We start from the raw sequence: 16,747 nt of genomic DNA, 5'->3' as shown, positions 1-16,747 counted from the left end.
ATTCTAGGCAAATGTGTGTGTATGCTGTTAGAAAGTAGTAAAGCTACCAGAGGGATGAAGTTGGAGCCCCCTCAAATTCTCTCTAGAAAAGGGAAAACTAATGTACTACCAGCAGACCTAAAATAAGTTATGTTCAACAGGGCTTTAGGGGATATGGGAAAGATAGAGCTCATAAGGATTCTGAGAAGCAGGTGGAGTTTGAAAATGATATTTATATACCTATACTTAGCAAGTCTGTCTAAAACTAGTCAGAATCTTTTTGGCTGGTAGGGTCATATAAAAAGTAAAGTTACAAAGCAGTGCAGGAAATTGAGCTCAAAAATAGATGAGAACCCCTATATTACACCTATGTTTATAAGTTATTGTAAACTTTTTATTTGTCCCCACTAGCTTTCTGATGTACAAAACTCCTTAGATAATGTCTTTTCTTCTACACTGACAAATAAGACTTAAATACAAATATTGCACTTGAGGACAATTTGAACCCTTAAGCAGGTGATTTAAACTCACACTAACCAAGCTATTAAGGCCTTTCTTCTTTTTAAAAAAATTTATTTTTATTTTTTTTAGAGGAGTCTTGCTCTGTCACCTGGGCTGGAGTGCAGTGGCACAATCACAGATCACTATGGCCTCAAACTCCTGGGCTCAAGAGATCTTCTCCTCTCTGGGATTATAGGCCTGAGCCAATGTGCCCAGCCAGGCCTTTCCTAAGCATTGCATAACAGCTTGATGGTAGGAGAAGGTGCTGGGAACCAGAGGAGAAAAAGAAAGAGGCCCTTGGCATAGAGAGGCTAAGGAGGGAGGGATGGAAACCTGGAAGCTAGTACACAATTTGCTCAGAACCAGCCTTTGTAACTGGGCAAATGTTCACAACAGCCTGTTCTTACTTAGCTTTTACTAACTTTATGGGTATTCACAGAATCAGGGCAATCATGAAGGGGTTTCTAAATGAGGCAGAGAGGTTCCTTCTTATTAACGAGATTCATTTATTATCACCAGGCTAGCCCAACCCTATCACATATATCCTGAACAGGCAAACAACCTTTTCTAGAATGAAAATTCTTACTTCCTTTCCTTCTCTTCTGACTTGTCCTCCTGGCAGGTTACACTGTGGCTAAAAGCTAACAATTTTTCTTCCCTAAAAGTCATTTACTCACTTCTTAATCCAGGCCTTTGCCTTCCATTGATTCTCAGCTGCTAGGCTTGGGCAAGCATGTCCACCCAGCTAACATTTGTCCCAGGGTGAGTGTGGCCAGATGCAGTCGTGGACGGATAAGATTCGCTGGCTTTAACAACTGGTCTCACCCATAGCTATTGAAGTTCCATCAATGCATCTAGTCACCAAGAAAGAATTTGTGGGGACAGCCACCAGTGGCTTAAATTATTATCTACTACAAGAAATTAAAATTATCCCAGAGACTTACAGGACAAATTAGCCCATGAGAATAGTTCTTACACTTTTATGTCCAGGAACCATGAAGCTAGGTATGGTTGCGGGGTGGGTGGGAACCCTGCATATCAAATCCGTCAGCTTCTTTCTTCAACTCTTTAAAGTGTGGGGCGGGGGGAGGAAGACAGACTGGGAGGAAGGAGTGTGGACGTAGGCCCTGCCTCGTTTACAGCTGTTGGAGGTATTAAATGAGAGAAATATTTGGCAGTACTCTACAATAGTAGCATATTTTTAAATTTCTTATTTCTTAATCACCAAAATACACCAGGTCAGGAATTTTATGCTAGTTAAGTACAACAGTCACTTTCCTTTTCCTATTTCTAAAATAATCGAGTGGGCACCGTAGAAGCAAGGCCTGGCAAGATCTTAGGTACAGAACTGTGATGTGGACTAGCTCCCAGAAAGTCCTTTCCTAGATTCTTTTAGAGACCCTCTGTTAGCTTTTCCTCCTTTCTTTAGAAACTCGCCCTTAGGCAGAGTTACCTAGGCTCCGCCTCCACTGCTTCTACGAGCTCCAGAGCTCTAGAGCAGCCGTCCCCATGGGAGGCGGAGCTCAGGCCGTGACGCCAGCTACGTGGAGCGGCTGTAAATACCCCTGAAGCTTCGCGTGCTCGCCTGCCGCTCACCTCCTGCTGTGCAGGGCTTCGTAGGTTTCATGGAAGACAATTTTTCCACTGACTGGGGATGCGGGGGGGAAGACCTCCGGCGGCGGTGCGGCCCGGTCCTAACAGGCCACGGACCGGTACCGGGCCGCAGCCCGGGGGTTGGGGACCGTAACTCTAGAGGATCAGGACCCGAGGCAAAGCGGCCTCTAGATGCCAAGCCAGGATCCGTATTCTACAAACTGAAAGTGGGACGAGGATCTGTGCCCTATTTCTGCCCCGGTCCGTCCTTAGCCTCCCAGACCTACTTTGTCTTCTCCCTGTGGCTGAGCCAACAGCAGGCCGGCGTTGTACGTGACAAGAAAGCGTCTTTTATCTCCCTTCGCTTCCACAGCCTTCTCCCGGTCAGGCCCGCCCTCCTGGGCGCGGTGGATTCTAATCTCCCGCCCAGCGCGCGGCCGCTGCAGGCGGCGATAGGGGCCCGACTACAGCTCCCGGCAACCCCCGCCGCCGCCCGGGCCCACACGGCAGCAGCGCGTCTCGGCTAAGGCTCCTTCCGCCAGCGCGCTCGCCGGGTCGGGAGCCCCCGGGGCCTCAGGGGACGGGTTCTGGGACGCGGGCGCTGCCCAAGGTGACAGCGCGGGAGCCGGAAGCATGGCCTTGCATCTGGGCAGGATGAGCGCAGGCCCCTGGTGGCGCGCGGCGCGGGGCGGCTGCGGAGAGCTGCGTGCTTGGTCCCAGCGCAGCGCGGCCGAACCTATCTGCCGACGTCCCCCTGGCACCCATGGCACGGTGCAGAGCCGCGGGCTGGGGCACGGCCGGACGGCGAGAGGCGCCCCCTGGCTGGGGACCGGGCTGGCCGCGGCGCTAGGTGGGGTGGCGGGGCTGGCTGCCGCCGCCTTCGGGCATGTGCAGCGGGCGGAGATGGTGCCCAAGAGCTCCGGGGCCCGGAGCCCATCGCTGGAGAAACCGGCGGAGGAGGACGAGCTGGCCCGCCGCTGCAGCGGCTTCATGGCCGCGCCGGTGACTGACCTGCGCGAGCTGCGAAGGAGGCCGGGCGACATGAAGACCAAGATGGAGCTGCTGATCCTGGAGACCCAGGCCCAGGTGTGCCAGGCGCTGGCACAGGTAGATGGGGTCGCCAGCTTCTCTGTGGACCGGTGGGAGAGGAAGGAAGGTAAGGAGGTCGGCCCCTAGCGGGACGTGGAGATGAGGTAAAAAGATCGGGCCCTAGGTTGCAGGAAGAAAATGGCCCACAATGTGGGATAAGAGTAGGTAGCGGGTACCCACAGAGCGGACGCCGTTAACAAGATTGACTGAAAGGGTAATCAGCCCTCTGCATGCAGGTATGGACCCAGATCTGCTGTCACTCTAGTACTGGGCATCTCAAAATCTTTGCAATTCCATAATGGCATTTTTGTAGAAATCTTAAAGGGTATTTGCAACCAACAAGCTTGAATGTCCAAAGTTTGTTATTGAACATAGATTTCAGTAGATTACTGAACAGACTTCATCTGCCTCTGAGGGTGCATTTGCGCCTTTTCCTCCTTGGGAGATGGAAAGAAGAACTCAGCTTCTGCGTACTATAAGCGTCAGCCAGACGTCTCCAGCCGAGGGTCTCATTGTGTAAGAATCTCCCCACTTCTTTTTCCTGTTGCACAAAATATATTTGATTGGTTTATCAGTAGCACTACCAAATGCACCTATCAAATTTCCTGCTAGGAAAATCTTTCCTTCCAATGCTAAAATATTTAAGTATCAAAACCTAGTTCTCGTGGAGTCGTATTCATGACCGTGTTGTTGCCTCTGCATTGAAACCCCACATCTTGATCATAAACTTGAAGGATTCCTTACTATTCCTAGCTGGGAACACGACAGCAACTTCTCACCAGCAGATTTTGAGCTGTGATACTGGCACATATATATTAAATGAACTTATATCTGATCTTCATAGTGTTTTCCATTTTGTAATGTTTTAAAGTGAAGACTACTGAACCAGGACACAACCTTCAGTCCTAGACTAATTGTTTGACCTTTGGAAGTTACTTACCTGTTTTGTGCCTCTGTTTTTCCACCTAGGAAATGAGATGAAAAATTATACACACACACACACACACACACACACATGAAAGTAGTTTGAGGATTAAATGAGATGAAGGTATGTGAAGTGCTAAGAATGTTGTCTGAAACATAGACAGCATTGGGACATACTGTTTCAGCCATTTGGCAGCTGTGTGATCTCGGATAAGGTGTTTTGCCTCTCTGGACCTCAGTTTTCTCATTTGAAATATACAGGGCTGTACTGGATCATTTTATGTCCCATCCAGCTCTAAAAGTTCTTAGAAATAAAACAAGACAAACATGAACCTTCATGAAACAATGCTCTTGCAGTGACCCTAATGTCTTAAAAAAACAAAACTAAAAACTAATAGTAAGGCTAAATTTATACCTAAATATTGATGTGTGTGTCACTTTTGAGTTTAAGGTTCTGAATCCCTTCAGAGTTTGAATATCTACTGTTTTTTAATTGCCTGTAAATAAAATTAAAAGGCAGGCAGCACACTGAGGAAAAAAAAATTTGAAATGATATGGAGCTTTTAAATTTAGTAATAATAGAACACCCTTCAAGTATACCCATTCCCGTTTTTAGCCTTAGCTTTCTCTCATATATCATAACTGATGGATACCATTCTGAATAGTGGTATTTGAAGGGAGAATATTCCAGTGATTTTATTATTTTTTACTTTTATAATTGTTTTATTTTTAATTATGAGTACATAATAGTTGTATATCTTTATAGGGTACATATGATGTTTTGATATAGCATACAGAGTATACCCTTATTGTTGATTATAGTTACTTTGTTGTGCTATCAAATACTGTTCATTCTATCTAACTATGTTTTTGCACACATTAACCATCCCCACTTTATCCCCTCATCCCCACACCCCTTCCCAGCCTCTGGTGACCATCATTCTACTGTCTCCATGAGATCAATTGTTTTTAATATTTAGCTCCCACATATGAGTGAGAACATGTGAGATTTGTCTTTCTGTGCTTGGCTTATTTTACTTAATGTTCTCCATTTCCATCCATGTTGCAAATGGCAGGATTTCATTCTTTTTGTGGCTATATAATATTCTGTTGTGTATATGTACCACAATTTCTTTATCCATTTATGTGTTGTTGGACACTTAGGTTGACTCTGTTTCTTGGTTATTGTGAATGGTGTTGCCATAAACATGGGAGTGCAGTTTCAATATACTGATTTCCCCTCCATTGGATATACCCAGTGGGATTGCTGGATCATATGGTAATTCTATTTTCAGGTTTTTTTTTTCCAGTGATTTATTTTAGATAATGACATAAGAATGTGGAAGAAATATTCAGTTTAGTGATATGGGGAGGTTCAATATTTGCCCAGTATCAGTAGCTTATGTCATAAAGCTAAACTAGTTATCTAATTTTATTGTACATAAACATTATAAACATATAAATATAAAAATATAAACTGATATTATAGAAGATTTGGGAAACAGAGGAGGAAAATAACCACCTTCATACAAGCGTTGTTTTCAGTTTTGCACTTACTTCTTCTGTAAGTATCCTTACTCCTTATTTTACATCTCTATAAACAGGAGGTGGTGGCATCAGCTGTATACTTCAAGATGGGAGTGTTTTTGAAAAGGCTGGGGTGAGCATTTCTGTCATTCATGGAAATCTTTCTGAGGAAGCAGCAAAACAAATGAGAAGCAGAGGAAGAATTCTGAAGAGTAATGATGGTAAACTGGACAATCTTGACAGCCTTTAATAGTCCCTGGAAACTTTATTTTTTCCACAAGTTTGATTTATAAAATAAATATTTGTTCTGGAAAAAGCCATTTGGGGTGCATATGCCAGATAAGCATGTTCACAGTTACTTTTTAAAAATTATATTTTAAGAGACAAAAATGCAGCTTTTGAAAATTGATTCAGAAGTCACATTGGAGTTAATTTGTATTAAGCCAGGTGATTGAATGTAGCTCACTACGTATTTTACTTTGCAGGTAAATTGCCATTTACTGCCATGGGCGTGAGCTCCGTTATCCACCCCAAGAATCCTCATGCTCCTTCTTTCCATTTCAACTACAGATACTTTGAAGTAGAAGAAGCTGATGGTAAGTGTCTCAGGAGCTATGCAAAGTGTTATTGGGCAAAATGTGTGTTGTAAAACAGATAAGAGGGCATAACATCTAAAAGTGAGAAAGAATAAATAGTCTTAACTAGGTTTTTCAGGAGACATGTGAAGACTTATTCCTTAGCAGGTACGATGGATTATGCACTAGACATGAAAAGTGAGAATGGTATTGTTTGACTCGACTTTCCCATATTTCCTCCAACACAGAAGGAATGATTTGATGAACCTGACCTTCAGAGTTCTTTGCAAATATAAATTCATTACATCTGAAGAAAGACCTTATATATGAGGTTAAGTTGAAATTGACAACTTGCTTTTTGGAAAATATTTAACACATGCATAGCTTTCTTGGTCACCAGTGCATTAGCAATGGGTTTAAAATGGGGTGCAGTTGATCAGGCTTTGTGTGCATGTAGTTCCAGCCTGTTGCCCATGAGCAGGCCATCTGGTACCCCCTTGCCAGAGCACCTGTGCAGTGCCACACCTACTCCTATTGGTGTCTCTACAGGTGATGACATTTAAAGTCACTGCTTTAACTTTTCATTTTGAAGCCATTTAGTTGGGTTCAACCTTTTAATGTTGAAAAGTTGGTAACTGGTAGTGACAACCCCGTAGACCTAAATAAGCACATGAAACAGTTATTCTCACATGGTAAACTGCCTCTCTCAGAAAGTGTTTTTTACTTTTTCTGGGGGAAAGGGGAAGGGTGGCAGTGGTTCTGAATAGGGGGAGTGTCAGAATCTCTTGAGGAGTTTTTATAAACTGTAGATGCCTGGGCCAGAGATGTGTGGTGCTTTTTTTTGTTTTGTTTTAAATTGTGATCTAGCAGAGGTATTTTAAGCTCCTCATGTGATTCTCATAGACAACCAGAATTGCAAACCACTGTCTGATCCACATGTGTGGTGTTTTGTCATTCACTGGCTTGCGTATCATTTCCTTGCCTGGTTGTACTCTCTGACTGTTTAATTTCCTGCTTTACTTTCTTTCTGCTTTGACCTTACTGGCCTTCAATGCTATATTCAGTTAAATGTTTTTTGATTGTCACCCATTACATGCTTAATAAATTAAGCTGCTGACTTAAGTTCACTAATGTAATCAGCAGTATGCTGAATCTCAAAGTCTACAGCAGAACCCCATGTCTTGATTTGGTAGGTAACAAGCACTGGTGGTTTGGTGGTGGATGTGACCTCACTCCAACATACTTGAACCAAGAGGATGCTGTCCATTTTCACAGAACTCTAAAGGAGGCTTGTGACCAGCATGGTCCAGATCTCTACCCCAAATTTAAAAAATGGTAGGTGAAGGTATTGAACTTTTCATGACCCTCAAATTATATTCCATTCCTCTGTGTGTCCCAAAGGCAACTATTTATGCCACTAAATACCTTCTTCAGTTTATAAAGATTGAATTGTTTTCTTACTTTGCTCACCAGAAGAAGTGGAATACCAGTTTTAAGAGGTTTTAATAAATTATTTACGTAGGAATATTTGGTTGTCTGTAATATGTATTGAGTAGTAGCATCTTTTTTTTTTTTATCCCAAATGATTTAGAATGGTAGAATATAAACCATAAGATGATCTAAGCCTGAGAATCAGGATTTTTAATCCTAGGGTGTGATGTTAAAGTCTCATCCCAGATGAGAATTTGTGAGAAGACCCAGAATATTTGTTAGATGTGAAATGGAGTCTCAGCATAAATTGTTTGGAATAAGAGTTAGGTACTCAATTCTGCTTAGAGTTAATTGGCATTCCTGAAAAAGGAAGAATAGAAAGGACTTTTGTGTTTTTATTTTGTTTTATAGCTAAGAATTGTGGAATGTTAATATCATTTGTGCAAGAGCATAGTTTATAGCTATTACTGAGATAACTTTAAGCAGTATTAATAAAGTAGGATGCAGCGTAGTTAAAAAGTTTTTAATATAAGTGCTTAGTAAATTTCTTAATATTATAATTTTTTGAAGATAGATTTTGAAATAGTATGATTTGGGTTAAAAGCTGACTTTACAACGTTGCTCAGGATACGCTTTTTAAATTATGTTAATAAAATGTCCATATAAAGGAATGCCAACAAGTCACAATTGAGGTGAGTTATACCAATGCATCAGTTTTAGGGATTTGCATCTGTTGCCTTTTTTTTTTTTTTTTTTTGCGTTTAGGCTATTTAGGTTTTATTTAAGGTGTTTAAGGTACGTTTAGTTTTTGATTGAACAGATGTTTCTGTTTAGGGCTTCTTACTGAACAGAGATCACCAAAATAACTATTTCCAAGACAGAAACTATTCTACAAGGTTAGCATGTAGGAAAGGGCTTCTTAGGAAACCTGTTCTGATAGACATAGTGGGGAAAAGACTTGAGAACAGATTGACAGTTTCATGTGCTGGCTCACAAGAGTAAGCTTTAATATGTTTGAAGACTCTCATTCTCTGAACATTTATTTCCACCAGCCCTTCCCTCAGTTGTGCATGCTATAGAGTCGTCAAATTTTATTACTAAAAGAGACCTTAGAGATTGTTTATAGTACGTTCCTTTGGCAAATAAAAAAACTAAAGAAAGCTCGGGTTGCACCCTGTTTGATGTTACTGTTTGTAGAAGATTCCTCTCCTCCTGCCTCCTGCAAAAGCAGCAGTGCTTCTGAGGGTGGCAGCATTGTTTCTTTCAAGAAACGCAGTACAAATATTGGATTCTGTTTCTCTTTTTATTAAAGTTCTTAGAGTTCCACATCCTTTAGATAGATTTGTGTTAAATTGCCTGGTTGCTTTACAGATAAGAGTGTAAGCATTTTCTGCATTGCTTATATCTGCAGAAAATTTGTCTAAAGTCCTAGTTTAACTTTCATCGTTGGACAGGAAGTAAGGACACCATGCTGGCATTAGCTGAGGATAGTGCTGTGACCTGAAAGTTTCGCATTGATTTTCATGTCTCTTTTATCCCTGATTTGGCCCTGCTGTGTTTTCCAGGTGTGATGATTATTTCTTGATAGCCCATCGTGGAGAGCGGAGGGGTATTGGTGGTATCTTTTTTGATGATCTTGCCTCTCCGTCCAAGGAAGAGGTATTTCGCTTTGTGCAGAGCTGTGCCCAGGCTGTAGTTCCTTCTTACATTCCCCTTGTGAAAAAGCACTGTGATGACTCATTCACCCCCCAGGAGAAGCTGTGGCAGCAGCTCAGAAGAGGACGGTGAGTGATAGGGGAATGAACTGCCTCGTGCATAACTGGGGAAAGTGGAGCAGCCATAATAATCATGGGTATTGTGTTGTCTTGGGCAGATGCTTTGTAATAGTTGTGTTAATTTCTTATGATAACTGGATGGGTATTAACTGAATTAAAGGGCATTGTGTAAAATAGCATTATAAGAATAGCAAAATTTATTTATCTGTGCATTAGAGACTCATAGTAGGCATGTAGTAAGTACTTGCTGAATTTAATTCTGCTGATTTCTTTTAGTTCCTTTTCCGGTGATACCTTCCAGCCTTGTGCCAAGATATGGGCATCATTTAAAGTTTTTGCTGCTTTGTAGTTTTGGATCACAACTTTTTTCATTCATCTTAAAGATTTCATGAAGTTATTTAATGGAAATAACAGCTACAGAAATTATTTACACTTTATGTTAAATTTTACTGATTTTGGAGCCATTACTGTGTGTCAGCCACTACATTAGGCATTTTGCATCTAATTTTCTCAGCAAAACTGTGAGATAGATGTAATCATCATTTTACAGACGATAAAACTGACCCTCAGAAAGGAAGTCCCTTGCCCATGGTTACATAACTGGCAAATAGAAGACCTCATGTGGAACTGGGTCATTGTGACTTTAAAACTTATAGTCTTTTCTGTGCATAAAGTAAGTTAAGTACTTGAAGCAGGCTTGTGCTTCTTACCACAGTACTCACCTCAGCTACCCTGCTCTGTGCACTGAGCTTGGGGAGTTCAGGTAGGGGAGCCAGTCCGAGGTCATCCGTAGTCAGGGTGTACTTGTGAATCAGCTCCAAATCGTTCGGCCTGCCGGCCTGTGTCAATTTCTCATTGCCATTAATTTTCTGTATACTACTGGTCCCTGTGTGTAAAATGGATTTTCTCATTTGTGTTAATTCTCTCTCAGGCATATGAAGCTTTGGATACTAAGGAGGTAAAGCTTTTGCCCTGAGAGGTCAACTTAAATAATGTTCCAAGTCTAGAGATAAATGTTTGTATTTATTCTTTCTTATGACTGCCTGTGCTATCTGGTCCTCATTTTATTAACTTGGGAAAATGAGAGTTGATTAAGTTTTAGAAATTTTTTAGTTAATGCATGAGTTCAGGGACATTTTGTTTGTTTCCATATAATTTTTCAAATGTACCTTTGTCACTCCTTCCTTCTTTCACTTGACACTTGTTGTGGGCCCCCTGTGGTCAGGCACTGTCCTGGCTACCGAGGCGGGCATAATGGACCTGCTGAAGATGCTCACAGTTCGGTGGGGAAGACATACCTAAGAGGACAATGTAAAAGTCTATGGAAAGTAAGGTGTTCTAGTTTTACACAAGATTTCATATGGAAAGCTGGCAGATTTTGTGAATAGTAATTAGGTGAAGCTTTTAAAACTTCTCAGACATTGGAATAATTTTTTTTTTTTAACGTTATTTGATGGCAAGTCATTCTGAAAGTTCCAATGTGTGCGTATCATTGCATCTCTGGTGTTGTGAGTTAGGCAGAAGTGTGGAGTGTTAGATTAATTTTCTAAGATACGGTGTGTGACAGTTCTTCAAAGAGAGCCTCCTTCTGCCTCCCTTATCTCTGAGCCTTAACATGGCAGTAAACTCTGGGGCTTAGGATAACTTGAGCTCTTCCCTGAGGTTGTCAGCACTGTCTTTGGTTTTGTGTACTACAGTCCTAGCCAGTTGTCTGTCCTTTGTGGTTGCTCTTCTCCACTTTCCCCTGCCCCACCCTCTCCCAATATGAATCTCCATTTCATGGCCAGTCTGGTTCCCTTTTGACTCTGCAGTCTCTTGCTCTCAGTTACTGCTGTTCTCTCAGTCTTCTAGTCATCGTTTTCACAGGAGAACAGACATTGAAGGCCTTTAACTTACTTTGCTTTGTTGTATTTTGGGAAGAAGCAACAGGATAAAATTTAGGCATCAAATTGAAGGGATTGGTTAAAGTCTATAATTTACAGGCATGTCAGAGAGGATAAATTCGTGCAAAGGATCAGTCAGATCTAAGTGAAACCTGGTGGGAGGCAGAGAGGCTAATGTAGAGAAAGGTGCATCATTCACTCAAAAGAGGAAAGGAACACAGTGATCCTGCAGAAAATTCATTTAGGGAGCTCATTACAAGGGTATTTGAGGTAGGTCTTCAAATACATCAGAACAAACTAGGGAATCGTAGCCATCCCTTAGATATCATGTTTCAGAAAGGTAATATTGGGTGAAAAAAGTGGCTGAGAGATGAAATTCTTTTCTGTGGTCTTAGGAAAATGTTCAGAAGAGTCACTTATATTATCTTTAATTAGACATAAGAAGGTATTAAATAGTTATTAGTATAGCAAAGTCAATCAATGATAAATAAATGGTGAGAAATAGAAAAGGATCCTTGAATACAATTGTTAATATTTACATTTTTGTAGGGCCTTTGACAAGTTTTCATACACAAAAAAGTGCTTTTTAAAAATTGAAGTACTATGGGATTCTAGAGAATAATTTGCTATAGGTGGGCTTAAACACAGTAACTAGGGGGATAAATGATAGTATCTAAGAGAAGTTTAGACCAAGAGAGTAGTTTCTGAATGAGTTGAGAAATGGTCTGAAAGGAAACTTTTTTCAGAAAATTAAAATTTCCAGATTTATGGATCAGTTTAAATTATTTTGAGTAGTAGAAATTACCCTTTTGAAACTGGAGAGAAGAAACCCTTTTACATCCCATGATGTTAAAGGCAGACACAGATGTTTAAGCTGGATGGAGTCCAGATATGACTTATGGCAGTTAAAGGAAAACTAATATACTGAACCAGGTTTTAGTTGATCCTCAGGATATTTTTCTTAAAAAATAAAACTGAGCACTGTAACTCAAAACTTTGTCTTTTATTATGATTGTTATTAATCTGCAGGTGGACTGAGTTATATAACTGCTTATTAATGCTGTTAACTACTTTAAGAAAGAGGAATATCTAGAATATCTTAGTCATTATTAATAGATAACTGTTAGCTGTACTTGGTCTTTCTGTTATGGAACTTTTATATTGTCTTAGTAGTAGTACTTGTGAGTTATAGGCAGTGAAATGAAATAGTCGACTCTGAAACATCTCAGACTATGAGGAGGGCCAGAAGGAGCTGGGTTATCCTGAGAAAGGATGCCATTTCTTTTTCTTAATTTTTTTTTTTGTTTGTTTGTTTCTTAAAGTTCTCAGCTTTGTGTCCATTCTGTTTATTTACGGGAAAACATAGCTTTTTTGTTTTGTAACTGCCCTGTTGAGGCAGAATCTGCATCCTATTGTTTGGTGGGGAGAATACCCTTTTATTTCTGCCTGTCCAGATGGAGGAACCTCAGTGGGCTGTAGGCTGGTGTTCTTTGTGCCAGTTCCAGCTAATGGGGGTTGAGGAGTAGAAGCCCTCCTTTAAATATTTGCCATGGGCTAGTCTTTAGAAAAATTTTACTCAGCTGACCCTTAATGTTATTTGATGTCTTTATGTCAGGTACGTAGAATTTAATCTGGTGTATGATCGGGGCACAAAGTTTGGCCTCCTCACTCCAGGATCCAGGATTGAAAGCATCTTGATGTCTTTACCTCTAACTGCCCGGTAAGGAGATAACTCATCATAGTAGTTATCCACCCCTGTCCGCAATTCCCTAACCTGCACAAAATATGAAAGTTAACACTGCAGATGTCTTACCTAAGACTGTTGGTTTTGACTTTGCTAATTTTACAAGAAAATCTTGGGCAAATCAAATTGTATTTTTTAAGGGGTGACAGGATAAATGACAACTCTATGTGTGAGGGCAGGAAGAGAATAGAGGGAGAGAGAAGATAAGCTGGGTCATGGTCTTTAAGGGGAGCGGGAGTTTGACTTCTGCCTGTTTGTTCTTCTGGGAAGAGCTATGCATGAGTAATAAGCTAAAGAAATAAAGAAAATGTGTCCTTGGGTCATCTGAGGGTTCTAGACATTACGAAACTCTGGTTTATCTTAAAAGTGTATTTTGGCTCTGGGATATTATTTGCCCAAGAATTAATAATTCCCCCAAATTAATGAGAAACTTAATTTCTTTAACAGCAAATATTTTTTAGAGGTCTAGTGGGTACAAGGAGCATTAGTCACCATGGAGACAAAAACTTTTACCCTTAGGATTTTATTTTTCCTTTATTTTAAGTAAAGAGTTGTATGTGTCATTATTTTTTATTATTACAATTTTTGTTTCTGTTTTGGACATACATAGATGGGAGTACATGCATTCACCCTCAGAGAATTCTAAAGAAGCTGAAATTCTGGAAGTTCTGCGCCATCCAAGGGACTGGGTGCACTGATGCAGGCAGAGCAGCCGTGCTGGGGTTTGGAGGACACAAGATGTGTGCCCCCCATTCCACTGGCTGGCACTGTTGCCACCATGTGGCAGTTAGTTACCTGTGCCTTAGTGCTCCAGTCTTCTCTACTCTAGACCCCATCTCTGTGGCAGATGGTAAAATGTTTGGATGCTGTCAATGATGAGTGGTGGGATGGCAGATTGTCAGAGCTGATTGATATAAAACTCATTTATACTTATAATTTTATATGATTAGTTTATAAAATATGACATTGAGTTTCCAAGTATTGAGATAAGGGAATACAAATTAGTATTATATGTATCAGTAAACTTCTCATCTTATTTTTGTTTTATGTATTTTTTAAAGTTTGCGCCACAAAAATCTGTCATGGCAGATTTTCATTCATTCAGTGAAGTTGAGACTTCTTAGTAATTTTGTAACACAACTTGAAGGTGAAAGTTTTACTTTTTCATTGCTGAGGTCTCTTTGACATAATCTTTATATGTCTTTCTCTAGAGACTATAATATTATAAAGCGAATATTCATTTTTATAATGATAGGTATTTAGGAGCACTTGAAATTTTCTTAAACTCTGTATGTGTTACAATTCAGTGATTACCTATAGTTATTAACTCTAAAGTGACATTAGTGTTACCTAAATAAGGAATGTCTAAGTTGTGTTTTGATTTTTATGGAACCATAATTTGTCAATGTTGGAATTCTCTCCACCTTTGAATGTGAAAGCTTATATCCCTGGATTCTGATATTTAAAGTTTCCTATTCCCGATATTTCTGCATGGAAGTTTAGACTAAGAACAACCTTAGGGATATTGTAAATTTAGGAATTGTTTCTCATTTGGAAAATGAAATGGGAAATAATTTTATTCTTTAAAGCAAATGTAACTAGTGTGAGAAGCACGTAGGCGTTTTATACCTGTATTTCTTGGTGAAATGGACTAATTGAAATTGTCCTCTTTCAAGTTAGAGATTTTGTAACTCTTTTGCTCTTAAGAGAAAATCACAACAGGATTCTTAATGTTTGACTTCTTCGTTCATATAATAATATGAATGTATTATTTTATTTGATTCATGATGTACTGAAGTTTGTAAGGAATAGTATCTCATACATATTAAGCATTATTCTGGAATATGTTGAATATGATTGTGTGTGGCTCTTTTAAAGGCTGGAAAATGTATGAATTCTTCATCTGCCTTACAAAAGATCTGCTAATAAATTTTATCATGAAATAAGACTAAGAAAAATTTGTATTTTTTCATTTTGTCAAGATAATTGATACAGGAAAACACAAATATTTTTTAGTACAGTTGACCCTGGGACAACGTTGGGGGGAATGACCACCTGCACAGTCAAAAATCCTTGTATAACTTTTGACTCCCCAAAAACTTAACTGCTAATAGCCTGCTGTTGACTGGAAGCCTTATCACTAATAGTCGATTAACACATATTTCATATATGTATTATATACTGTATTCTTACAATAAAGATAGAGAAAAGAAAATGTCAAGAAAATCATATGGAAGAGAAAATATATTTACTGTTCAGGTGAAGTTGATCATCTTAAAAGTCTTCATCTTCATCTTCACTTTGAGTAGGCTGAGGAGGAGGAGGGGTTGGTCTTGCTGTCTCAAGGGTGGCGGAGGCAGAAGAAAATCCATGTATAAGTGGACCCTTGCAGTTCAAACCCATGTTGTTCGAAGGTCAGCTATACTAACACTGTAGTTCCTCATTCCTAGGTATTTTAGTTAAGAGAAATATAAGTTTTGTACTCAATTTTTAGAGCAGCTTTACTCAATAGCCAAAAATTAGAAACAGCCCAAGTGGCCCACAGCAGGTTAATGTATAAACAATTTGTCATATAGGCATACATTAAAATACTAATCAGCAATGAGAAGCCGTAGCTATTGCTAAACACAATATAGATGAACATCAAAAGCATTATACTAAGTGAAAGAAGCCAGACGCAATATATATGTTGGGTTTTGTCGACAGTTCCTGGCTCATAAATCCCATAGCCCCAGTCTTACAACATTGGGACACTTTAGGCGTCACAAGCAGGTCTCAGGAAACAGAATCTCAGGAGTCTAATCTGATTGTGGTTGGTAAGACCCTCATTCCAGAGACAGTCCTGCCTCATACCCTGGAGGGAGGAATGCTTCACAGGGAAGCCAAGAAGAATCTGAACAGACAGGCTTTGCTGGGTTTAGATCATACCCTTTTTGTTCAGTTGCATTTCTACACGGTTGCCAATCATGCCTATCCAATGAAATCTCCATAAAAGGCCCAAGAGGACAGGGTTCAGAGAGCTTCCAGATAGCTGAACACGCGGAGATTCCTGGAAGGTGGCGCGCCCAGGGAGGGCATGGAAGCTCCGCGCCCTTTCTCTTCGTCCTTGCCCTCTGCATCTCTTCATTTGTATCCTTCGTAATGTCCTTTATAAGAAACTGGCACACATAAGTTTCCCTGAGTTCTGTGAGCCGCTCTAGCAAATTAACCAAACCCAAAAAGTGGGTTGTGGGAACCCCAATTTGAAGCTGGTTGGTCAGAAGTTGTGGAGGACCAGACTTATGACTGGTTTCTGAAGGTAGGAGCAGTCTTGTGGGACTGAGTCTCAACCTGTGGGATCTGATGCTACCTCTAGGAAGAGAGCATCAGAATGGAATTGAATTAGAGGATCCACTTGCTTGATGTGTGGGGGAAAAACCTACACACATTTGGTCACGGAAGCCTTCTGTGTTGAATGATTATTGTGTTTCTGTGAGAGCAGAGGAAAAACACAGTTTGAGTTTTTTTCTTAAACACTACATTGTATAAAAATCTAGAAAAGTCAAAACTTTAATGACAGAAAGCAGATTAATGGTTCCCAGGGCCTGGGGATGTGGAATTGGTTGTGAAAGGGAACAAAAGAGTATTTTGAGGTGATGGAAATGTTCTGTATCTTGATTGTGGTGGTGGTTAACAGACTACACATTTATCAAAACTCATTGAACTTGACGTTTAAAATCAATAAAT

At 40.3% G+C, this 16,747-nt stretch overlaps 1 protein-coding gene across 1 annotated transcript; it reads left to right on the top strand.

The window, feature by feature from the left end:
• The first annotated feature begins 2,553 nt into the window (after positions 1-2,553).
• Positions 2,554-14,969, top strand: CPOX (coproporphyrinogen oxidase). Its single transcript, XM_012652822.1, has 7 exons — positions 2,554-3,229; positions 5,691-5,834; positions 6,099-6,209; positions 7,382-7,523; positions 9,185-9,403; positions 12,893-12,997; positions 13,632-14,969. The coding sequence occupies exons 1-7, from the start codon at positions 2,707-2,709 to the stop codon at positions 13,717-13,719; spliced, it is 1,332 nt and encodes a 443-aa protein (XP_012508276.1). The 5' UTR covers positions 2,554-2,706; the 3' UTR covers positions 13,720-14,969.
• The last annotated feature ends 1,778 nt before the right edge of the window (positions 14,970-16,747 follow it).

The sequence above is a fragment of the Propithecus coquereli genome, unplaced genomic scaffold (genome assembly GCF_000956105.1).
Source record: "Propithecus coquereli isolate 6110/MARCELLA unplaced genomic scaffold, Pcoq_1.0 Scaffold40, whole genome shotgun sequence".
In the NCBI taxonomy this organism is placed as follows: domain Eukaryota; kingdom Metazoa; phylum Chordata; class Mammalia; order Primates; family Indriidae; genus Propithecus; species Propithecus coquereli.
The sequence above is the reverse complement of the archived record's forward strand: the minus strand, read 5'-3'. Positions and strand labels throughout refer to the sequence as shown.